General features: G+C 37.6%; 1 protein-coding gene across 8 annotated transcripts in view; it reads left to right on the top strand.

The window, feature by feature from the left end:
• The first annotated feature begins 18,940 nt into the window (after positions 1-18,940).
• LOC105479623 (synuclein alpha) overlaps positions 18,941-27,103 on the top strand; it is a 112,687-nt gene continuing 104,524 nt past the window's right edge. For 2 of the 8 annotated variants that reach the window (XM_024792202.2, XM_071093311.1), the window contains exons 1-2: positions 20,206-20,526; positions 21,578-21,723. In XM_024792202.2, coding sequence (XP_024647970.1) covers positions 21,603-21,723 — 121 coding nt within the window. In that variant the 5' untranslated portion in view covers positions 20,206-20,526; positions 21,578-21,602. The other 6 variants (XM_011737683.2, XM_011737686.3, XM_011737688.2 and 3 more) reach the window with 6 other exon arrangements.

The raw sequence follows: 27,103 nt of genomic DNA on the forward strand, positions 1-27,103 counted from the left end.
CTAGCCAGGCTGCCCTCCTAGACCTGAATTAACCATAGAGTCCTAGAATTATTCTATAGGCATGAACCCCAGCATTCTATGGGACATCTAGGTGACCCCACAGGCAGCGGGGCTAGGAAGTCTGAGAGTAATATCTCAAAAGGTTGGCCCACAGGGGTCCTGTCCAGGATGGGAGGGCAGCTCCTGAAAAGCACTGCAAACCCTGAAGTTCCCAGCATGGGAGGGAGGGGGATTTGGAGAATTGTGAGGAAGCCATTCCAAAGTGCTACGGTGTCCAAGTGTAGACTTACATCAAGAAGAAATTGAAACTTGACAGCTTTACCCCAAGTGGTAACAAGAAGTAGCTGAGCCAAGCCTAATTGTATATTCTTCCCAGTTTTAACCCATTTATTAAATTACCGCAGCCCTCCTGAGCAGAATAAGGGGTAGGGAAGGAATTCAGGAGAGTTCAGGGAAAACACCTCCTCATGAAAACTCAAAAATTTGGAAAACTGTTGGTTCCTAGTAATCGAGATAGCTACATTTTCCTTCAGTTACCAAAACGAAACTTAGGAAGTTCATTGTCTTTTACTCTTAATCCGCAAACAGCTTAGTCCTGTGAACAAACATGAATCGAAAGAGCCAGTCCTTCAAGACACAACCTGAGTGGCTAAATGGGGCTATGTTTTAAATAGGGACAAGTGGCCATTTGCTAACTAAAGGTCACATATGTACATTCTGAGTTCCCTGAAAACTCACAGCTCTGTTCAACTTTGGTACTTCCAGAGCTTACCTGATCCTACCAATCAGGCCTGGGCTGCTTCAACCAATCAGGGCTCAGCTGTATCAAACAATGGGAACTGAGCATTTGCATAAACAAACCTGACTGGAAACTTGGATGGGAACTTTCACCGTAATAACTGAACCTTCTCTTGGCTCTCTGGATCACACCTTCATTTTACACCAAAGGCTTTGTCTCACGGTTTGCAAACTGTTCACTGGAATAAAGTCTTTCTTCCAAATTCCTTTTCAGAGAACTTTTGTTCACAGTCCCTACTATCCAAGGTAAATCTGTAATCAATATGTATGTGTTGGAAAGTATTTCTTTCTTCCTCCCCATCTTTCAATCCTTGTTCTCTTCTAATCATCTTACAGATAATGTCTAAGAAATTGGCTTATTTAAGTTAAACGTTTTGACTTCCTTACTACTCATTTGAAAGTACAAAATACCTCAGTTGCACATGCCTACCTGCTACGTCAACAGTGTGCTGCTGCATATTAAGAGGGACCCAATTTAAAATCACCCGGAAACGGCAAAATCTTACTTTTTCTTGCTTTAGATTACCTCTAATTTTATGGCTGATATCAGCCACAAACCTCCCCTTCCTTGTGAAAGGAGGGCAGCCTTCAAACTGAAGTTCAGAGCATTGTTGTACAACATTCCTGAGGTATATTGCTCCCCATGGGATTGGGATCTGTGCCACAGAACCTATAAATGGGATTTACACAAGCTTCTGTTATTGTCCAGGGAATAAATTGTGGACCATAAAAGTGAAATATATAATTCCCAATGCCTTTTAAATGTATAAATATGCACAGCAGCTCAGTGCACTTTTCACTGGATTAACAGCATGCTGCTACACTGTGATACTGCCAAGAAAGACCTTATATTTCAAAGCAGAATACATTAGTCCTAGAAAAGGAGAAGAGCAGCTCTAGGGTATGCCCATGATCCCTCTGTGAATCTGTTGTCTGCTTCATTGCCTGAGGCAGAACAAAAGAGCACGTGGCCAAGAAGGAGCCTCTGGATCAGCCCAACATGGGTCCTCGGCCTCAAACTATGGCCTCAGTGACTGTTTCCTGATTCACAGAGTAAATACTACTGTGAATATCCAACACAATTCAGAGGATTGAATGAGGTTAATTAACTTCATTAACAATTATTAATTAATTAATTAATTAAAAACACTAGGTCACAGCCTGGGCCATAATAAGCTATCAATAAACACTTACTATTGGTGTTGGCAATCTTTACTTTTATTTAAGTGATGTAATTCCTCCAATTTACTTTATTTGAGTGATGGACTTATAGATATATATTTATAACTTATATAAGTGTAAGTAGTTATACTTTTGGATTATACTTATACAAGTACTTATATAGGTTATAATGAAGTATGTAAGTATATTTATAGCATATTTATACGATTAATATAAGAAGAATATTTTTTATAAAATGATCTAACATGCTAAACTATAGAAATTAAATAAGTAAAATTATAATTTACTTTAGCTTGTGTTTATCTGACTCTAACCACCTGGACATTTAGTCCATTTACTGCAGTACTTCTCCAAGTATGGTTCTTGGGCCAGCACCATCAGCATTACCTGGGAAATGAGTTAGAAATGCAAATTCTCAGGCCCCACTACAGGCCTATATGAAAACTACTGATTTAGTGTTTCTAGAAGGAAAAAAATCAAAACACTTAGCTTCTTTTGGGAAAAAATAACTCTGATATTGATATATACCTCTCTTCACTTTTAAAAGTTTCTTCTTATAGAAACCAGATCTGATTGGATTGTTAAAATTAAATTTGTAAATTTTTTCACAATGAATTTCCTCTGTGGTGGTCTATGTTTAAGGAAACACTCATCCCTGAACTCAACTGTACCGGGTTGGGCATGTTTTCTACTTGTATGTCTCTCTTCTTGTCTTCCTTCTCTCTTGAACCCTAGTCTCCCTCCCTGCCTTTTCAGAACTGTTTCCGCCTGGAGTTCTTAGCCTACTCTCTTTTATCTTTCCATCCAAATATAGTCACCAATATAGTCCTCTTCTCTTTCTCAATCTACACAGCTGGAGCCTCCACTGCTGCTTTAGAATCCAGAGAGACTTCCAATCCCATTATCCCCAAAGATGAAGTCTCTGTTAAAAATCGAAATTCTCTATTTTAGTAGTGGTGGCTCTGTGTTGATGCTGTTCCCTCTGCCTAAAACAGCATTTCTTCATATTTTCACAGCACATGGCACATAAAAAGCACACAATAAATACCAACATTCTGAGTTAAAAATGCGAAATGTCTTTTCCTGCCAAAATAATGTATGCATGGTGTTTGTCCCAGTTCAATACACGTTTATTGACTGCCTAATACTTTACAGGCATTGAACAAAGAAAGCATGGGGTAGAAATAATAACAATATTTTCTCCCTACACTGAAGTGGCGTGCACTCAAATAGGGAAGAGATAGATAGATAGATAGATAGATAGATAGATAGATAGATAGAGATTATTTTCTCATAATGTCACAGATATAGCAATAGGAGAGTACACACAGTGGCTTGTGACTACTAAGGCCAACTTGAGAGATCAGAAAAGGTTTTTAGGAGAAGGTGTTGAAGGGTTGAATATATTTTAAAACTGCTAAATGTGTTTTCAAAGGGCAATAAACACCCATATGTTCCATAAATATAAACAGCCTGCTTATTCAAGTTAATTCAGATTATGTTTTCAAAAACAAGATAGATTTAAATCACACTTATTCTTTCCTTTAAATAAAATATTCCTCAAGTTAAAAGTATTATGAAGTATGTCTGGGAACCATTTTCTTGTTGGAGACCTTTAACATCTTCACGTATTCCTAACTCAGAAATTAGCAAACCATTTTGACATCTCCCTCTTCCTCAATTCTCTCATACAAGAATCCTTAAGTCATATCCATTGCATTTCCGATGTTTTTCAAATTATTTTTTCCTTTAATATCCGTATTGTCAGTGCCTTCTTTTTGCATCTGTTTCTTTCTAGATAACATCCTAATTATTTTCCCCAAAACTAGTTTTCATTCCCTCCAAATATCTGCAAGATATTAGAGTGCTCTTTAAGCAAAACAAATCAGATCACATTTTTCTCTTACTTAAATCTTTTATTATTATGCTCCTCTAACTAGGATGAATATGCATCCCAGTTTGTCCAAATGTAGATATTCCAGTTTTATACCTGCTGACTAGCATAATTGTCAGGAGTGTCTCCTTTCACTCTCAGAAGTGCTTGTTCTGAATTAAAAATTATATGGTTACCCTTCTCATTGCCTTCGTTATTTTGTTTGAATTCAATAATCTTACATTAAAGTCTTCATTTATAATGTGAGTCCTGCCATTAAGAGATGCAAGGTTGCTCTTACACCCTGCTTTACCCTTTTATGATTTGAGTTCATTAAAATCATGGATAATGTCTTAAAAACAACTAGTATTTAACACCATGCCTGCCATTGAATAGGCATATAATGATGACTATTAAATTTTAAATAGTTACATTTAAAATTGAAGTTTTTGTGATTAATCATATTCTATATGAAATATCCTTAGATTATTGAATGCAGCCATACAGTTTTTGACATTCTTTTTAACATGTTTATTTACACGTCTATAAAACGATCACTGACTAGTTAATATGTGATCTAGTTGAGCAATGTCCTGGTGAGGCTTGGATATGAGAAACTGAAAAAACAAACATCTAATTACAGATGCTCCTCAATCTACAATGTTGTTATTTCCCAATTAACCTATCATAAATTAAAAATATTGCAAATCAAAAATACACTTTAACACCTAACTCATCAAACACTATAGCTTAGCTTATCCTACCTTAAAATGCTCAGAATACTCACATTAGCCTACAAATTTGGACTCCTACAGTTGGGTAGGCTAATGTAAGTATTCTGAGCCCTTTACTGCAGGCTAGGCTAAGCTATGTTTGTGCATGACACAAATCCTATTTTATAATAAAGTGTTGAATATCTCAGATAACAGTCTTATATCACATATCAAAAGACCAGGAAAAGATCAAAATTTAAAATTTTAAGTACAGTTTCTACTAAATGGGCATGACTTTGACACCTTTGTAAAGTCAAAAAGTCTTAAGTTTGGGATCATCTGTAAGTGAGGGCACAAGTCCCACAAGAAGGTTTCAGAATTAAATTCAAAATATTGTGAGGACACAAAAGAGGAAGTGATCAACTCTCAGGGAGTGGAGGGGAAATAATGGCTTTATGAAAGAAATGACTTTTGGGCAGTCTTGGAAGATGAAGAATTGTAAATATTCAGTAGAACTGGAGTAGGATGTAAGAGGAGCCGTGGATTAGCCTAGACAGGTTACATAGAGGCCAGAGCTCAGAGGATATTATTGGCCAGTCCTTGTAAACAACGATGAGTGCCTAAAGGGTGTCATGCAAGAGAAAGATAGAAACAGTATAAAAATTCATAAAAGTCAGCCTGGTAGCAGCGTGACAAGCATACTTAAAGAAAAAGACACTTGCCCTAGGTCAACAAAGGTTATTTCAGAATAAGAATTATATTAATATATAGGCATCTGAATTCAACAGTACTTTTGCCAAAATCATGGCATAATGTGTAAAACTGTATTCAATTATATCCCACATTGATTGTAGCCATTTCTTCTAATTTTCAGGTTTTAGCTGTGACTATGCACGTGGATGAGACTTAGGTCTCAATCAAGGGCTGGCAGTTTAGAAGGTCAAGCCATGGTAGCTACCAGACACGTCAACCATGGTAGCTACTTCATTAACCAGCCTCACCTAGATTGAGTATAACTGTGAAGCTTTTAAATTTTCTTTATTATTTTAGCCATACTGCTATCATTAGGATATTTGACCTCTCCAAACTTCACTTTGAAGTTTGATCCCCAGTGTTGGAAATGGGGCTTCATGGAAGGTGTTTGGGTAATGGGGGCAGATCCCTCATGAATAGATTAATCCCCTCCTTAGGCATGGTGATGGTAAGTGAATTCTCACTCTATTAATTACCAAGAGATCTGGTTGTTAAAAAAGGACTGGGCCTGGTACCTCTCTCCCCTCTCCCTCTTGCTTCCTTTCTCACCATGCAATCTCTGCATATTCCAGCTCCCCTTCACCTTCTGCCATGAGTGGAAGCAGCCCAAGACCCTCACCAGATGCAGATGTCCAATTTTAAACGTTTTTCAAAATCAGAATTATGAGCCAAATAAATCTTTTTTCTTTATAAATTATCAGTGTTCTTTAATAACAACACAAATGAACTAAGACACATACTATGTTTGCTTTCTCTTTCCCATCCTTTAATCTGAGTAGAAATTATAACTTTGACAAATTCAATTACGAAATTTACCCCAAAGGGTGGTAAACTAATTCAAAACTTTCTCCTCCCTCACATTAGGCCGGAATTGTATGATGTCTCTGGCAACATATTCTCCTTTCCACTCCTTTTAGAGTAAACAGAGATGAATTTATGCATTGGTTACCTGTACACGATATGAGAACATCCTTGGCCTCAGTTTACTTCGTTCAGATTTCATCAGTTGCTAGTAGCTTTTGCTGATATGTGAATGTTCTGTGCTTATTAAGAAAGGTTATTATTGGGGTCGCAAAATCTACCTTTAAATCTAGTGTTATAAATTTGATTATTTTACTGTTGATCCCTCTAAATGCACCATATTTCATGACTAGAAAGTGTCTAGGGCTTTGTTCTGTGGGAATTTCTTATTTTAAGTAAACACTGAGTGTTAATGCATGTCAACTCTCCTCTTGCCGTTTTGAGATTTCCAAGATCTTGCTAGCTTTGAAAGTTAAATTGGGTGAAATAAAAATTCTGCAATATTAAAAAAATTTAAATCTCAAAGAACTCAAGACATAGTTCAAGATTTTTAAAAGTTCAAATATTTGTCAATAAATAATAAAGAATCATTTGTTGCTTTAAAAAAAGAACAGCAAAGGATGTGTGACATAACTGGAACATCCAGTAATGACTCTATCAAATTCCTAAAATAAGCTTAAAGAAACGTAACATCTACATATTAATATTTATGACTGTTTCTGAAAAGGATATGAGTTAAAACCTTTCTCAACAGTTGATATTAAACAAAATGTTTGCTCAAACAAAAAAACAGAAATTTGATTGGTATTCTTAATTAAAATGATGTAACTCATATTATATGCCAATTAAAAAATAAAGGGAACCACTGGGGGATTGGTCATTTTAAAAACTAATATAGGGGCCAGGCGCAGTGGCTTATGCCTGTAATCCCAGCACTTTGGGAGGTCGAGGCGGGCGGATCACCTGAGGTCGGGAGTTTGAGACCAGCCTGACCAACATGGAGAAACCCCATCTCTACTATAAATACAAAATTAGCTGGGCATGGTGGCGCATACCTGTAACCCTAGCTGCTCAGGAAGGCTGAGGCAGGAGAATCGCTTGAACCTGGGAGGCGGAGGTTGCGGTGAGCCAAGATTGCGCCATTGCACTCCAGCCTGGGCAACAAGAGTGAAACTCCGTCTCAAAAACAAAACAAAAATCTAATATAGGTGATGAAAATTGTGGCTGTTGCTATAAATTGTTACTGGTAAATGAGTTTACTATAGATACATGTACACACACATATACAATAAATGCTATCTATTACATGAATTTGAAAAATAATATGCATTATGGGACAGCAACTTCAACTTTTCACAGATTTTAAATGCAAACATTTGAAAAATGAAGGAAGAAGAGAATATAGAAGTGAAGAAGGAGCTGGAGAAAAAGGAAAGGAAGGAAATGAGAAATACACCTTGGCATTCTGAAAAGAGAGTAGGATAGAAAACTGAACCGTATTGGTAACTGGAGATATGACTCATTATTTCATGTAATGATGATATTAAGCACCAACTAGGCTAAGAATGCATTAAAGGAAAAAACATAGGCATTGGAAACAAGAGAGCTGGGTTCAAATCCTGGACCTATACTTAAAGCTCCCTAAGGACTCACTTCCCTCATGTTTCAAGTAAGAGGGAGAGAGGGGCTCATTATTCTTACCTTAAAGGTTAATGTGGGGGTTAAATGCTAAAAGGCAAGAAACATATTGCTTGCTACAATTAGTGATAAAAAATATTATCCCTTTTCTTATTCCATATGAGAGGTGCTGGGTTCTTAACATTTGTGCATTTTCTTGTTTGTTTTACATACAGGTAGAGGAAAGGCAAGATACCATCTTCAGTCATTTAAATCTATGATTTGGAGAAGAGATATTTTCAAAGTATCCTTGCTCATTGACTTTGCTATACTAGAGAGTATGAGTATTAGCTTGGGGACTTTGGGACAGTAATAATAAAACAGAATTCTATGCATCTACAAGTATAAGCAGAATTTTTACTGAGTAATTTTTAAACTTTTTTTGTTACTGTTCAGATCATCTTAGTCCAAGTTTTTAAATTAGTTATTGAGGTAGAGACTAAAACGTACTATCTCTTACATTACATACTGAAAATATTATTGCATGTTTGATTAGTTAATATGCATATTATTAATTATTGTAGGTAGTAAGAAAACTAATCTAAAAGCTTTGTTTACTCAAGCTGTTTATCATGGTCTTAGGAACTTTTTGTAAACTGCTTTGTAATTTTACTGTCATATATTCAGAATAGTCTTATTCAAATATATCCAAAACACTGAGTATATCAATAAAGTCTTTCAAAAATCGGGAAAAAATAGTGGGTTTTCCCAAAAAGAGAACTTAACGTAAGAATTTGTCTAATTGTGTTGAAGGACTGCCAAAGGACATAATGGAGTAACAGGAAGATTAATAAATGCAGGAAGCAGGGTTCTCCCCTAAGAGAAGAGCAATGAAAGGTAGAGATTGGGATTATTAAAACCAAAAAGCTTAAAGCCATACCTCTGTACAGTTGGCACTTACACTTCTGAGGTGAGGTGCTGGCACCTCAGGAGGCATGAGGAGAAGCCTTGAAGAGCTTCAGTCAGGTGCATGAGGAAAAAACATAGGCATTGGAAACAAGACAGCTGGGTCCAATTCCTGGACCTATACTTGTATAATCATGTTTATTCCTTGTGCTTTTGTTTGTTTTGTTTTGTTTTTGAGACAGAACCTCGCTCTGTAACCCAAGCTCCCGGAGTGCAGCGGCGTGGTCACTCACTACTCACTGCAGCCTCGACCTCCCATGTGCAAGTGATCTTCCCCACTCAGCCTCCCAAGTAACTGGTACTACAGGTGCACACCACCATGCCCAGCTAATTTTTAAATTTTCTGTAGAGACAGGGTCTCCCTTTGTTGCCCAGACAGGTCTCAAATTCCTGGGCCCAAGAATTCCTCCCACCTCAGCCTTCCAAAGTGCTGAGATTACAGGCATGAGACAACACGCCCAGCCTTGGCATTCAATTTCAGCATCCATAAAACTGTATTTATTTTGAAGTTCCTCTTGAATCACAGTTTATTCACTGAGTATACACATCAGGACACAAAGCACACTCTATCACATTGAAAGGACAGGAAATTTGGAGAATATAGTATAAAACTAATGTAGTAACCAGAGTAGCCTAATTTTTCCCAAAGGGTCCATGATTTCACACCCTACTGGACAGCTGCTCTCTAGTTTTCATTTTCTTCACAGAGTGTTCAATAGTTCTGTCATCGAAAAGTGTTTCTGCCAGGATTGATGGTGTGAAATAAAATTTATGGGAGCCATTGCTTTGGACTGAGCTCTAGCACTAGGCCCAAGAGACCAAACCGTAATAGAGTGACTCATGTTACAGTCCCACATTATCAAGCCAAAACTAAGTTGTTTATCTGACCTTCCTAGAAATCAAGAGAGTAAGAGATAATAGCCAAATCCCTAGAGGAGCCAGTTTTAGCTGGCATGATAAGGAAGTTCCCTCTGTTTTAACTTTTATAAGGAAAGTACCTTTGAAATAAGAAATGTACTTTTTGCTCTCTGTTTCTGCTTTCCTTAGCCTTTTACTGTATATGAAACCAAACTCCTCTGCTCAACTTATCAGAAAACTCATTATATTATGTAGAATGAAGCGTTGCCTGATTCTAGAAATACAGATAAAAGCCAATTAAGGCCTTTAAGTAAGTTGTAATTTTGTCTTTTGGCAACAGTTTCTGAACTGAGTCTGGAAAATAAATAATCAAACGACCAGGTAAAAGGAATGGAGAAAGATGAGTGAATTATTTAAAGCTGTCTTTTCTCATTATGGTAAGTTCCTTCACTCTACAGAAATAAATAATTCTACCACCTGGATAAATTTGGTCCTTAATGGAAAAATAATATCATCAGTAAAAGTGGAAACTGTGGGTAAGAAAAGGGAAATAATTAAAATGCCTGAACCAACTTTACTGTCATTAAAATATCAAATAGCTGAACTAGAATGATTCAATAAGATTTCAAATCAACTGTTAGTAGTCTCTTAATGCAGAAAGAAGTCTGCATTTAGGAAGTCACTGAAAGAAATTGCTAAGTTCTAAAGACAGGTCCTGTCCAGACCAAAGCAGGCCCCTAGCCCTAACAGGGATACCTTGGGTAAGTAGACCATTTGCTACAATAAGAAAAAATGACATCAAAGGATAGGCTGAGTGCTATGATCTGAAGATCAGTGGGTGAGGAATCTCTTGGGAATCTCCTGGATGCTTGCTCTGGACACAAGGCGGGCACTGGAGATATAAAGAAATGTGTGGCCCTCAACTGTTCAACAAACAGCCATCAGTTCAAACTGGATATTTAATAACGCATCAGTCCTCAATCAGAATTTCAAAGCCCAGAAAAATACATTTAAAAGGTCAATCCTTTAGAATACAGCAATATTCTTTATTGTCTATGCCCTGTTTAGCAATCAACTTTCCACACTTTCTACTGAGTTTTCTAGACAGCTTAGAATGAAAGTCCTACAGGGTAAGAAGAAGTTCAAGAGCTAATAGATGCTTTTGTTCTTCCAGTTGTTTCTAATAAAAGAGGTAAAATCCAACAATATATTCTTTATAATTTGATTATAATCCAATTTCTTACATTCTCAGACCTAAACTTTGTTTACTACACTAATGATTTTTGAAGTTAACCTCCCCTCAATACCCTTTTTAAACAGTGAGAGCTGAAATTATAACAGCCGTATGATATTGATGGGGCTGCTTTTAGAGCCTCAAATTCAAGTTCCAGAAATTTATTTTTAGTTGTGCATATTTATTGTAAAATATTTGTAGTGCCAGCTTATGTTTTCTATTCCCAGATTTTGTACTCCACCTTCTGAAGCCCACAGAGTATGAAACAAGCATTTATAATGGAGATGATGGTGCTAATTTTATGTATTTTATTCCCTGGCATATTTGATTGCAATAGAGTAGACAAAAAGATGGATTAGTAGCTATGATCTCGCTCTCGCTCTCTCTCTCTCTATATATATGTGTGTGTGTGTGTGTGTGTGTGTGTGTATACATGGAAGGCATCAGATATCTCATGTGTGTATATACATACATATATATAGGATATAATGATATATATGTGATGTAAGTCTTCACATCATCCATAGGTGTAATACCAGCTGGTTAGTCTTGGGCCAGTCATGTAGCTTCTACAAACTTTGGGCTTTCTGGACAAAGCATATATAATGTTCATTATGTAGCTATGCCAAAACAAAGGTCAAGATAAAGAAAGCTTCTACCTAGAGCAAAAGAGAATTTTTATATACAAATTTTATATACAAATTATATATACAGTTTCATATACAAATATAAATATCACCCTGATGTAGTAGTTTGCTAGGATTGCCATAACAAAATGCACAGACTGTGTGGCTTAAACAACAGAAATTTATTTTCTAACAATTCTGAAAGCTAGAAGTCTGAGTTCAACGTATCTGCAGGGTTGGTTTCTTTTAAGGCCTCTCTCCTTGGCTTGTAGATGTCTGTATTCTTCCAGTGTCTTTATATTGTCTTCTGTGTGTGTGTCAGTGTTCTAATCTGCTCTTCTTATAAAGGTATCTGTCATATCAGATTAGGGTTCACTCCAAGGTATGAACTGAAGAGCATGCTCTTTTCTCTGATGGGGAAAATTGACTCCATCTAGACATTAATCTTTGGAGAGCAGTCTCTCAGATGCTGACCCTCTCTAAAATGGAGAGAGCACATGGCATGGCCTGCTAAGCTACTTCTCTGCCATTCTGCTAGGCAGGTTTCAGGCCCTGACGATATAAGACATGAGCCTCTACTCATCTTTGGATAAGTCTCTCTGCATTATTGCAAATACAAGAAGCATTCTATAGCTGCATAATAAAGAGAGGAGAACACTTGCAATATTCTCAGTCAAGATTCTCAACTCCCCGAAGAAAAACAGTGTATTTTACATATATTCATGCTGTTATAACTACGTCATATAGAAAGATTATTAACCAAATATTGTATATATGAAAACAGAGTTGAAAGCTCTTCAACTATTTCAATTTATGACTCCCAAGATGGACCTGACTGTACTGATATAATCTGATGGATTTTTATTTGAAGCTGTTCTAACAGAACTGGATTTTATGACAGGGAAACAAAGAGAATTGTTTTAGGGAAGAGCATGTTTAATGTTTTCAAATATTTTTATCTCTGACTTAAATTTCAGCTTTTCTCGTTTGCTTCACATTTTCACACTTGGGTCAATTCTCTTTTGCTCTAGGTAGAAGTTTTTTTTTATCTTGACCTTTGTTTTGGTGTATTTATGCCTGACTGGAAACGTTTTTATAACCCCACTTTCTTTTCATCTGATTAGTAGCTTTTCTGTGTCCACAGATAAACATATCTTTTACTTTTATGAGCATTATTTTGGTATATGTATTTTTGTTCCAGTTAGGAAAAGAGCAGCAAAATGATTTTCTTTCTTGTTTTCTTCCTAAAACTTGCTTTAGAAGTTAAATGGGAGCAGCTCTTTCACACACCATCATGGTAGTTATTTACGTGCATTAGCGCAATTCATTTTCACAGATTTATGAGACGGATAAAGTTAACCGTTATTTCTTAAAGAGAGAGAGAGCAAGTGGAGAAAAAGGTCAACTTCAGGTGCTTGAGATTGTATTGTGTGCTGCGTAGGAAGAAATACGGAGTCAAAGTGCCTCATCATTCACCAGTTGTGTGACGTATCACAAAAAGAGGGAGTGTAACCAACTAAAAATTTAACTTGGACAATTGGATTGGTAAAAACTTTTTATGGAACATGCAGGAATACAGTTCTTAAAATTTTATAAGATGACATAAAATTCATTTCTTTGATAAATGACATTATTTTCTTAAGATATCTTTCTAGAAATGGAATTGCTGAATCGAGATGCATATTGAGGGATTTTGATAGATATTTTTAAATTATCTTTTAGAAAAGGTAATTTTTAGTAGGAAAGTAGAAGTTTATCTCTTATTGTTAGGCATACTGATTTTTTTCTTTTTCTGATCTGCATTTAATCACTTTTCTTTAATGAGCATATACTACTTGTATAACAGAAAATAAAGGATGATTATATCTGTGAAGTGTCATGTCAGATTGTCCTGTCCAGTATGAAATCCACTTTGACTTTTAATCTACCTTGAGATGTTATTTTAGCTCCCTACAGGTTAAGAGCATAATCTAAGATGATTAAGGAGATTGAATTCTCATTTAACTGATTGTGCTACAAACACTTACACAGAGATAAAGCCATTAAACACAGGTCTTTTTTACATTTGAAGAGACGTGGCAAATAATTTCACTGCTTTCTTTAGTGTACATAACAACATAATATTGTGAGTGTGTGTGTGTACAATATTCTGTCTGTATCTTAATGATCTAATATTTATATGCTACTTTCTTACATTAAAATGAGCTGTACATATTTGAGTAATATTGGTGACTTTTTGATATAAATCAATTTTTCCTTTTGATGCTTACATTATATGAAGATGTTTGAAGCTGTTTTTTCTTTGTTATGTATATACTTATAGATATATCTGTGAAATACCTAGCTAGATGTCCTGTAAGAATCAGTTTTACATATGTAAACAAGTATATTTCTGTACTCTAAATTTTGATAATTACAATAATTCATAACTTTATTATTCAACTCTCAAGTGTTTAATAGCCATTACTAACAAAAATTTCTCTTTGTGGCTAATCTGATTACTTGGAGTTTCTTTTTATTGTGACAAAAAAAAAAAGAAACCCTGCACACACAACTTTAATTTCAATATTTTAATGACAAAATTTAAGGAGAATTTAAATAGAAATGGACTCAGAAAAGAATCAGTAAGACTTAGTGAAGGATCATTGTCTACTATAGAGAAGTTGATTTAAGATTAACTTATTAACAATATTTAACACATATAAAGAATTATTAGACTCGGTATATAGACAAGTGTTTTACTCTTGGAAGATAAAAGAAGAAAAACTGAATTCAACCAATGTATACGAAAATTAAAAGTAACAGTAAATTAAAAATAGATAATTAAATAAATATATGATACAGTATAACATTTTATAGTCAAGATGATGTTACAAATCCGTATTTATTGACATGGATATGTTTTTATACTAAAGTGTTTATCACATAGCCATTAAGACATAACTTCTTCTTTGAATAATTTGCTTTCTACATGTCTTAACAACATACATTTCCAGCTTTATATGGAAAACCAAGTTTTCAAACCATTAGTTGTGTGCTTTTTATATAGTGTTGAAAAGTTTCTTTCTTTCCCGCTCCCCCCCACCACCCCCCGCGCTAAGACAGAGTCTTACTCTGTCACCCAGGCTGGAGTGCAGCAGTGCGATCTCTGCTCACTGCAGCCTCCGCCTCCTGGGTTCCAGCAATTCTCCTGCCTCAGCCTCCCAAGTAGCTGGGATTACAGGCAGCTGATTTATGATATAAATGATATCATATCCAGCTGATATAAATATCCAGCTGATTTTTGTATTTTTAGTAGAGATGGGGTTTCACCATCTTGGCCAGACTGGTCTTGAACTCCTGACCCTCAGGTAGTCTCCCCACTTCAGCCTCCCAAAGTGCTGGGATTACAGGCGTGAGCCACTTGCCCGACCTAAAAATTTTCTTAAATGTCACTTTATATTCTCAAATTATCTAGAAAGGAAAATGTATTAGATTCCTGGATATTTTGGATATTGTAAGGAACATATTTATTTGCTGTATATTCTTTTAACAGTATTATAACTTCAGTTCAAAACAACACACAAAACATTATAAGAAACATTATAAGATTCCCTTATATTTTAAAAAATTCATTTATTTTCTGTTAATAATGCTGTTCAGTCTGTTGATTCTTCACTCATCTGAAATATTAGAGACTGATTCTGAATTGGATATTCATTCTGAAGCCTTTCAGAGCCACTGACACAAAGGGTCTGTCAAACTTGGAACACTATTTGTTGTATCATTTTATTTTTTTCTCTTGGCAAATCCACATAATTCATACAGGACTATGCCAAAGTCTTTTGAAAGAAACCAGATTTAAGAACGTAAAAATGTTAGTAAAGGTAGTGAATGTTAATTCTGTCGTTGTTACTGTATTTCTTCAAGCTGTGGCTGCAAACTGCTTTGAGTGATGTTATTGTAACTCTCACATTAGGAAGAGAAAAGAGATGTTTGGTAGATTTTTTAATTAATGACCCCTATCAATGCTCCTTGACCTTTCCCACTCTATCTCTCCACAACTTCCATCCCTGGTTGGAAATTTTTTGCTATACTAAGTGAGAGTTATTGATGGGAAGGCATCAGATATCTCATGTGTGTTGCTGGTGGGATGGGAGACTGTGGAGGATGGGAATAGGTGGAAATCTACTGCAATGGAAAAAAAAAAAAAAGTGTGTCCTAGGACACCCAAAACATGAAGACTAGATAATAACAATAGCCACTTGTACTGAGAGCTTCCACTCTGCCTGGCTCTTTGCTATGAACCACATTATTCATTCCTTACCGCAATCAAACAAGACAAGTAAAATATCATTCTCATTTTAAATGAGAAAACTAGAGATTAGACAGGTTGTAGATACTTGCTCTGAGTCACTGCTAATGAGTAGTAGAGCTTTGATAAGTCCCTGAATTTAGGTTGTATCTAGTACATTTACTCTTAGAAGTCTATCACGCTCACGAGAGTTGCAGAGTTGAATGTATTTCTTGGGCTCATTAATGTGTTTTTTTCTTTCTAATACTAAAGTCATTTGAACTTGTTAGATTTTGAAATATTTAAATGTCTTTTCTATCTGGCTTTAACATCTTGCATGCTTTCATATTCTTAGGACCACAAAACCACAGGAATATTTAAAATGATATCTAGTGGAAACAATATGAAGTTGGCCATGGGGTCAAATTAGAGAATCTGAACACTGTGCTCCTTCATTGCTCTTCATATTTCTTCAGAGTAACCTTATTCCCCCATCTCACACTCACCCTCTTTCCAAAATCATACATAATGCTCTCCCAATAGTACTCATTAGGCTTTCTCTACTGTACCCACTGTGAAATTACAGGAGAAGCCTACCGAGATCTCACTACCTCATCTCTCTCATACGTTTACAGAAGGTGAGAGGAAGGTGCAGATAGAGAATAAGAAGCAGGTGGCTCCAGCATCAACATTACATCACCCCTTGAGTTCACAACAAATATGGAATATTATCCAAACACAGTAAAGATTGTATTGTCTTCACTTAAACACATTCAATCAGACCTCTCTTTAATCATTTGTTAGTAGGCAGCGTCTTTATTTTCATGCCATTCTACTCTGCTGTCTTTGCTATAGCACAAGTTTACCACATACCATACCTAAAAATTCAGTTGTTCTATGGGGGTAGACAAAGTCTAGGTTAAGCATATATTTCACAGAATGTTAATCTATAGCAAAATTAATGAATTAAATCCAGATAAAACAATCGTATTAAGGTGTGGTAAAATATTTATATCTCACTTAGCAAAAAGAAAACCAAACTTGAATATGGTAGTTATGAAGAGAACATGCATGCTAGTAATGCTTCCACGTTATTACTTCATATTTCTTATGGGGTACAAGCCATTCAGTTAGTTTAACATTATATTCAGAGAGGCTAAAGATTGACTGAAGACAATGCCGTACATCAATAATGAAAACAAAAATAAAAAATCTTTATTTTAACTTCTAGTTCCCTTCTTTGAACTTGAGCAGCTTTGCCTCCTTAAGAACACAGATCTAGAACATATGCAGTATCACTATCAATATTACTTGTAATTAAAAGTTCATTGGATGTTTACTGTGTTCAAGGCATTTTGAGGAGTGAAAAAAGTTAAACATATAGTTGTAGTTCAAAATGACAATGAAATTAGTTTACAGTTTTCTTTTTTTGTGGGTAGTGAGAAAGCATCTCCCCCTATTGAGAAATACCAGTATACAAAAGGCAAAACTTTAAATATGAATGAACTGTTTTATAATAACATAAGTTCATCTTGATTTCCATTGTCACATCCAAATTTGAAGGCTATTTCTAACACGGCTGGGTTCTACCCTTTTCATTCTCACCCTTTACCACACCCAATCTGTGAGGCTTCAGACAGAAATCGCTAATTCAGGAGACAATTGTGCCTTCTGTAACAGTTTCTGCTAAATTGTCACAGTTCTGCCACTTAAAAAAGCTAGATGATCTCAGCCTATCATCAAAGCTCTTGGAGCTCAGGTTCTCTGTCTGTAAAAGCTACATAAAATGTAATTTATCTGCTTGTTATGACTAAATAACATAGTACATTAGTCCTTTGCGAAAGTACTAACAAATTACCATATAAAAGTGTAGAATCATGTCAAATGTTATAAGAAATGCAACTGTCCAAAAATAATTATCTCACATTGGTCTGGTAATGAGACCTAAAATATCGCATTTTATTTACCTATTTGACTCAAAGCACCAGGTCTCAAAGAGGTCACTGTTATACTATAAATACGTCATATGAAATAATATATTAAATAATTGTTGTAATAGCCTATTGAAGTACTAGTTGTAATAAGACACAATGGAAAACTTACACTATTAACAGTAATAAAAAGAAACAACAAAAAGCAATAAAAAACAAACCACTGATTCATGCAATGACATGAATCACCTCACAAATACTATGCTGAGTAAAAGAAGTCAGACAGATATAAAAAAGTTTATACTACGTGATTAGATTTTTATGACATTCTAGAATATGCACATGAAGGGTGCAAGGTAACTGTCTGGAGTGATGAAAATGTCCTGTGTCTTCAAAATAGTGTGGGTTACACCAATGCATGGTTTTTTCAAAACTGATTTAAAGGGACACAACATCTGAGCATTTCACTAGGTGTAAATTACACTGAAATTTAAAAGAATCGTCTAATGACATTGTGGTTATTTTTAAACAGTTCTTAAATTTTGTGGATGCATACTGAATGTTTACAGTTGAAAAGATGTATATAAAGCTTGAATTTTGTGAAAAAAAAATAGGGAGGATTGGTAGTGATAAAGTGAGTGGACTTATGAATGAGACATGATATGCCATGCATAGAAAAAATGTAAAAGTTGGGTGATATTCACATGGGAGTCCTTTATTCTTTCTACTTTTGCATATGTTTGAATATTTCCCATAACAAAAAGTTGAATATAGGGCGATCACCTGAGTTCATCTCCTCATTTACAAAAAATAAAACTGGAAACAGAAGGAGAACATAACTTGTTCAAGGTCTCCAAGCCAGACAACAAACTAGCTCCCAAGTCCAACCTTCTTGCTCTGGTCCTAAGCAAACACAAACTATTAATATGAGCTACTGCGTTATGGAAAGTCTGTTTTTCCAAAGGGCAGACCAATAGTTCAAGGAAGAGTTTAAGTAATAAAAATTTGTAATCTTACTTTCATGTTTTTCTATTTTCCACTGAACACATAGGCATTATCTTCTATATGTCTTTCATGTATAATCATTTGTTTACTATTCCTTGTGGTTTTAAAGTTGTTTTGTATGTTTACATTTGATTTTACTCAAATTTCAGAATCCAAATGAGTGCAAGAATCAGACAAAGCATTAGCTACAAACATAAAAACAATTTTTAAAAAACACAGCAAAAACGAGCTGTTGTCCCCGCCCACCCCCCCGCCGGCCCCCACCAGTGCTTAACTAATCTTCGGAATCCAGGCACAGAAAGCAAAGGCTTTCTGCTAGTGGGAGGAGCTTGCTTCTCCATTCTGGTGTGATCCAGGAATAGCTGTCTTCCAGTTCTGAAAGAGGTGAAAATGTGTTAAGCGATGCAAAAATTGTCTTGAGGTTCGCGTGTGTACGTCTGTGTGTCTGTGCATGTGGTGGGTCGGGGGAGAGAAAAGGGGATGTCAATTCTGAGGGCAACGAGAATTAGAAGTCAGAAAGGTGAGTGGCGTGTAGCATCTCCCTTTCAGAAGGGGCTGAAAAAGAAATTGGATATGATGGTCTGGTAGGGTAAATCACGCTGGATTTGTCTACCAGACCATGCACTTAGGTCTACAAAGTAAGTCCCATTTCTAGAGCGAAAAGCCTTAGGACCGCTTGTTTTAGACGGCTGGGGAATATTTATTCCTCGTTCCGCTGATGGGAAAATCAGCGTCTGGCAGGCGCTGATTGGTGGAAAGGAAAATGGTGATAGTGGGGTGGGAAGAGGATTTGCTGAGCCTCCTCCTGCCTCCTCAACCTGTAACTCTTCCTTAGTAGTCTCCGATTCACCCGCGGGACCCTTTCGAGCTCGACCTGGATTAAGAGCAAACGAAAATCTTGAGGATATTTGAACTAAAGCGACCCTTAACGTAGCCTGTGACCGTGATTAAATGTCAGCGATGCGAGGGCAAAGTGCTCTCGGCGGTGCGGTGTGAGCCACCTCCCTGCGCTGCCTGTCTCCTCCAGCAGCTCCCCAAAGGATAGGCTCTGCTCTGGGTGGTCGACCCTCAGGCCCTCCGCTCTCCCAGGTTGACTCTGACGAGGGGTAGGGGGTGGTCCCAGGGAGGACCCGGAGGAAAGGCGGGGACAGGAAGGGAGGGGAATGGGAAAGGGGGAGAGTCGTTAGCCCAAGCCCAACCGCTCCCAATCGCCACAGGAGTGCCCGTGACCCTGAACTTGAGGTGAGGCGCAAAAGCGCCCCCATTTTCCCGCCTTGCGCGGCCAGGCAGGCGGCTGGAATTGGTGGTTCACCCTGCGCCCCCTGCCCCATCCCCATCCGAGATAGGGAACGAAGAGCACGCTGCAGGGAAAGCAGCGAGCGCTGGGAGGGGGGCGGGGAGAGGCGCTGACAAATCAGCGGTGGGGGCGGAGAGCCGAGGAGAAGGAGAAGGAGGAGGACGAGGAGGAGGAGGACGGCGACGACCAGAAGGGGCCCGAGAGAGGGGGCGAGCGACCGAGCGCCGCGACGCGGGAGTGAGGTGCGTGCGGGCTGCAGCGCAGACCCCGGCCCGGCCCCTCCGAGAGCGTCCTGAGCGCTCCCTCACGCCTTCCCTTCAAACCTTCTGCCTTTTTCTCCATCCTCGTGAGCGGAGAACTGGGAGTGGCCATTCGACGACAGGTTAGCGGGTTTGCCTCCCACGCCCCCAGCCTCCCGTCGCCGGCTCACAGCGGCCTCTTCTGGGGACCGTCCCCCTCCCGGTGCCGCCTCCGCCCTTCCTGTGCGCTCCTTTTCCTCCTTCTTCCCTATTAAATATTATTTGGGAATTGTTTAATTTTTTTTTTTTAAAAAGAGAGGTGGGGAGGAATCGGAGTTGTGGAGAAGCAGAGGGACACAGGTAAGTACCTGTGGATCTAAACGGGCGTCTTTGGAAATCCTGGAGAAAGCCGGGTGGGAGAGGAATGGTCGTGGGCACCAGGAGGGGGTGGTGCTGCGGTGAGGACCTGCTGTGCCAGGTCTCTGGGAGGTGAGTAGTTGTCCCTTTGGGGAGCCTAAGGAAAGAGACTTGACTTGGCTTTCGTCCTGTCAAGGGCTTCTCCCCAAGGGCTGAGAGATTAGGATGCGTCTCCGGGATCCGCTTTTCCCCGGGAAACGCGAGGATGCTCCCTGGAGCGTAAGCATCTAACTTTTATTTCTCTCTTACCTGAAATCCGTCTGCCCGCTCTCTTGGTTTTTCTCTGTAAAGTAAGCAAGCTGCGTTTGGCAAATAATGAAATGGAAGTGCAGGGAGGCCAAGTCAACAGGTGGTAAAGGGTTAACAAGTGCTGGCGCGGGGTCCGCTAGGGTGGATGCTGAGAACGCCCCCTCGGGTGGCTGGCGCAGGGTTAGAGACGGCCCGCGAGTGTGAGCGCCGCCTGCTCAGGGTAGATAGCTGAGGGCGGGGGTGGATGCTCGGATGTATTAGAACCAGCACCCTTGGGCTCGCTGTTTGCCTGAGGTTGAACCACACCCAGAGTGAGTAGTTAGTTCTCTTGCCTACGCCTCTCCACCATCAACCTGTTAGCCGCCTTCTGGGATTCATGTTAAGGATGCCCCTGACCCTAAGCCTCCAGCTTCCATGCTTCTAACTCACACTGTTACCCTTTAGACCCCGGGAAGTTAAAACAGGAGTGACTCTTTTCATGCAACTCCACTTCTGAAATGCAGTATTAACAACTCAGAGGATTCATCCTAATCCATGGTTAGGTGGCTAGACTTTTACTAGCCAAGATGGATGGGAGATGCTAAATTTTTAATGCCAGAGCTAAAAATGTCTGCTTTGTCCAATGGTTAAATGAGTGTACACTTAAAAGAGTCTCACACTTTGGAGGGTTTCTCATGATTTTTCAGTGTTTTTTGTTTATTTTCCCCCAAAAGTTCTCATTCAAAGTGTATTTTATGTTCTCCAGTGTGGTGTAAAGGAATTCATTAGCCATGGATGTATTCATGAAAGGACTTTCAAAGGCCAAGGAGGGAGTTGTGGCTGCTGCTGAGAAAACCAAACAGGGTGTGGCAGAAGCAGCAGGAAAGACAAAAGAGGGTGTTCTCTATGTAGGTAGGTAAACCCCAAATGTCACTTTGGTGTTGGTTCATGACTGATGGGTTAGGATAATCAATACTCTAAATGCTGGTAGTTCTCTCTCTTGATTCATTTTTGCATCATTGCTTGTCAAAAGGGTGGACTGAGTCAGAGGTATATGTAGGTAGGTGAATGTGAATGTGTGTATTTGAGCTAATAGTAAAAAATGCGGCTGTTTCCTTTTCGATATTTTTAATTTTGCCCTAATATTTAGGACTTTTGAAAAATGAATGCTTCTGTGCCTACATAATTACATTTCAGAGAACAGTTTTAAAAATACATCGTCTTTTTAAAAAATCAAGAATATTCTTAAGAATCAAAATCATTGCTGGGTCTGTGATTTCTTTTACCATCATGAATAATGTTTGTCAATTTTAACCCATTCTGATTTTTAAAATATGACTTTGATATGCCCCTGTGCTGTGTATAAAGAGACCTATTTGTGGCCCTAAAATGGAAACAACAGATTAGTCTTTGGTAGAGTTACTTCATGTGATCATTTGGTCTCTGTGAACACTGAGGACAGAGAAAAGTGCTTGAGGGCTGCTACTGACCTCTCAGAAACATTGATACAGTTCATCCATCAAATGACAAACATACTGAAAGAATAAAGAAATTGATGCTTATTACCTACTTGTTCCTAAAGTTCCACCTTGGGGTATACATCCAAGCTCTGACTCTCTTTTCTGTATCTTGAATTGTGTTCAATTGCATGTTATTTTACAAACCACTTTGAATTCTTTGGAAAAGAATAGACACACACGCTCTCATCCACAGGCATAGACACAGACACACACACACACTCAACATAGACACATTGCCCATTCTTCCTCTCTTTTTTCTCCTCTGAGCTTTTTCACATTCTCTGGTGGCAACTATAAGCAGTTAGAGTCACAGGATGAACCGTCAGGTGGAGGATGAGCACATTGAGTTGCCTAGCTGAAACACATGCTCCGTCTATGTCTGCAAAGCGAAAGAAAGCTACATTATCTCTTCAAGATAGATCAGTGGGGAAAATTTTATATTTGGAATGAGTTATATGAATGCGTCTCATCAAATTTCACAACACATTTTTTTTTTCTGTTTTCTATTTTCAATTTTTAGAGTCAGGGTCTTGCTCTGTCGCCCAGGCTGAACTGCAGTGATGCTATCATAGCTTACTGCAGCCTTGAATTCCTGGGCTCAAGTCATGCTCCCACCTCAGCCTCCTGAGTAGCCAGGATTATAGGCATGTGCCACTGCCTCATTATTTAGACTTTTCTTATGTTGACTTAATCTTCCCACAAATCTTCAGTGAAATTACTTTTTTCTACCTTAAAACATATTTTCAGAAAGTCATTAAAATAGAGTGTTACAAGAGGAAAAAATGTATGAGTTAATTTTAAATATTTTATGAAGTGTGAATTATACCTTTTTATATGGAATTTGGAATACTGAATCAGTGACATGCAGTTTATCCATCTTTCCATTTGTCCTCAGATTTCCAAGTTTTGCAAGTACAAGTTTCTTTGACTTCAGTTACTTTATAACTGTTCATTGAAATCATTTTCAATGTCTCTCATGACATTTAACACATAGCACATTCTATAAATTATTTATTGGTTACATTCTGAGTTCTAATTGAGAGTTGAACTTATACACATACACAGAATTTAAGATAAAAAATGACCATGCAAAGACACAATAGTGTAATCCAGGGGTTGGCAAAATTTTATGGTAAGGAATCAGATAGCACATATTTTAAGCCATGAGATCTATGTCTTGGCCAGGTGCCATGGCTCAGGTCTTGAATCCCAGCACTTTGAGAGCTCAAGGCTGGTAGATCACTTGAGCCCAGGGGTTTGAGACCAGCCTGGGCCACGTGGTGAAACCCTGTGTCTACAAATAATGCAAAAATTAGCCGGGTATGGTAGCATGCACCTGTATTGCCAGCTACCCAGGAGGCTGAGGTAGGAGGATGGCTTGAACCATACAGCTGGCTGCAGAGGTTGCAGTGAGCTGCGATCAAGCCACTGCACTCCAGCCTGGGTGGCAGAATGAGACCCTGTCTAAAAAAAAAAAAAAAAGAAATCTATGTCTCAATTCTGCTTTTGAAGTGTGAAAGTAGTCATAAACAATAGCTAGTGTGGCTGTGTTCCAATAAAACTTCATTTATCAAAACAGGTAGTGGGCTGGAATTGTCTTGTAGGTTGTAGTTTGCTGACTACTGATAGAGTGGAAAGAACATGCACTAATCACACAAACCAAAGTTTTAGTTCGAGGCTACATCACTTATTACCTTTAGGGTCTTGGGGAAGTGTACTTAACATCTCTGAGCATCACTTCCCTGATTAGTAAAAAATATGATTTAGAAAACTGCAACTACCTTCTGGTTTTTGTAAGAATGTCATAATAAACAGGACATATGAATAATTGAGCACACTTTTATATATAGGAATCATGGCTATTATTATCAAATAAAATCTCCAACAGAATAATTACTTTACCAACATGTTTTCTATTTATTCTTTTGTCCTTCATTACATAACAAGTTTGAAAGATTGGAGGTGACCAAAGACCATTTTATAATTTCACTATGGCTGAAGATGTTTGGTAGAAGCCTCATAAGAAAAGTAATCTCAATCTCATCAGTCTCAAAAGTATGTAAGAATATACTTTTGACAACTACTTTTTAACTCATTGCAGAACTACCTTAATGATCAGTGTTATTTTTGTGGGTCTTTTTCCTTCCATTTTTGTTATCTGTGTACACAAATTTTCAATCAACATACTTCAATTTAATATACAAAAATTTCTTCAAATGACTCAGAAATTAATTAGACCTAAATTCAAAAGCAGAAAGATTTAATTATCTTTATATAATGCTAAGTAATATAAATGCAATAAATGCAAGAAAATAATGATCTTTGAGTCTCTTCCAATGCCACTCTGTTCAATAAGCAGCAGGGGCCATCAGTGAAATTGACAGCAAATTCTCAAGTCAAAATGTGCTTCATCTCACTAAGCTGACAAAGTCAACATAGCATGCACAACAGGGATAGCTGGATTCTTAAAACTCACAGGTGTTACTTCTGACCTTCTTCTCCACTCTGTGCTCTTTTGAGGTTGGGAAGACAAGATGTGGTTGGTGGGGGACATTTCTGCTCAGGGAAGCCATCAGCTCTGGTGTCCCTACAGCATTTATATCTTGCTAGTCACATAACTACTTGGCACCTATTTTGTAGCTGTATGTTATCAATTACAGATTACTCATAAATTAAAGGCTAACCATCAATTACAGTTTATTGGTAAATAATTATGACCTCAAAGAACAGCTGATTGGTTTGATACATGGTAACCTTATGAGGACTCTCATTTATCTCTTTATTTAAGGTATATATATATCTCTTTGTTTGGGGTTACACTACAAAAATATAAACTATGTTGCATATTTATAAAAAATAATTAATTATAAATTCTAATGGTGTGTTTTAGTAGCATTCTTTTTTTTTTTTTTTTTTTTTTTCCCCTGAGATAGGGTCTCATCTGTCACCTCACTCCAGGCTGGAGTGCAGTGGCGTGATCTCAGCTTACTGTAACCCCCGCCTCCTGGGTTCAAGTGATTCTCCTGACTCAGCCTCCTGAGTAGCTGGGATTACAGGCATGTGCCACCACACCCGGCTAATTTTTGTATTTTTAGTAGAGACAGGCTTTCACCATGTTAGCCAGGATGGTCTCGAACTCCTGACCTCATGATCCTGCCACCTCAGCCTCCCAAAGTGCTGGGATTACAGGCATGAGCCACCACGCCTGGCCTAGTGGCATTCTTTTTTAAAAATAAATTTAATTGCGTGTATTTAGGGTATACAACTTGATGTTATGGGATATATTAGACACTAAAAATTACTGTATTGAAGAAAGTTAATATATTCATAATCTCCCATAGTTACCTTTTTTGTTGTTTTTGTGGCAAGGGCAGCTAAAATCCACTTATTTGGCATGAATCTCAAATATAGTACAATTTTATCACCTATAGTCCTCATACATTAGATCTGTACACTTGTTCATCCTACACATCTGCTACTTGCTTGGATCCTCTGGCCTATATCTCCTTCTTTTCTATCTACTTTTCCACCCCTATTAACCCTGTTTTTTACTTAGTGTTTGTACATTTGAATTTTGTTTCAAGCTTCCACATATATGTGAGATAATGTGATATCTTTCTTTCTGTGTTTGGCTTATTTCACTTAGCATAATGTTGTCTGAGTTCATCCATGTTGTAAATGGTAGGATCTTATTCTTTTTAGGGCTGACGGATATTCCATTGTATCTATGTACCACAGTCTTTTTACCTACCTATCTATTGGTAAACACTTTAGTTGTGGCTATTGTGTTTTTCTTTTTTTCTTTTTTGGAGATAAGGTCTTGCTGTCACCCAGGCTGCAATGGAGTGGTGTAATTATAGCTCACTGTAACCTCAAACTTCTAGGCTCAAGAGATCCTCCTGCCTCGGCCTCCCAAGTAGCTGGGACTACAGGCATGCATCACCATGCCTGGCTAATTTTTAATATTTTTCGTAGAGATAGCATCTCACTCTGTTGCCCGGACTGGTCTCAAACTCCTAATTCAAATTTAAAATAGAGTATGACAATTCTGTAAAATATAAAAAACATGTCCACTCCATATAGAAAGTAATACAATGAGAAGACAAACACTATTTATATTACTCTTGATAAGTTTTTTACAAAGAAATAAAACACTTTAATTTTTAATGTTTTATAGTTTGCTAAACAAATACTAGTTTTAGTGTTTTTAAAATTCCTTATATATTTATAAGTGATCTTCCTGCCTCAGCCTCCCAAAGCACTGGGATTCCAAGCAAGAGCCACTGTGTTGGGCCCTTGGGGGTGCAGATATGCTGAAATCTTTTCTTGTGGATTTACACCCAGAAGAGAGATTGCTGGGTCATATGCTACCCTACTTTCAATTTTTCTTTTATTTTTAGTGAACATGTGATAATTGTATATAACTGTGGGATCCAGAATTATATTTCCATACATGTATACAACGTGTGATAATCAAATCAGGGTAATTAACATATCCATTACCTGAAACATTTACCATTCCTTTGTGGTGGGAACATTAAAAATGAAAAATTCTCTCTTCTAGATTTTTGAACACACGCAATAAACAATTGTTAAGTATATCACCCTACATTACTATAGAATGCTAGAACTTATTCTTCATATTTGGCTGCAATTTCATATTCCTTAACCAACCTCTCCGTATCCTCCCCTCCCTCTTACCCTTGTCAGCCTCTAATAATCATAATTCTACTCTCTACTTCTATCTTATTGTCTTTGATTCAGAATACATT

This window comes from Macaca nemestrina, chromosome 3 (assembly GCF_043159975.1).
Source record: "Macaca nemestrina isolate mMacNem1 chromosome 3, mMacNem.hap1, whole genome shotgun sequence".
In the NCBI taxonomy this organism is placed as follows: domain Eukaryota; kingdom Metazoa; phylum Chordata; class Mammalia; order Primates; family Cercopithecidae; genus Macaca; species Macaca nemestrina.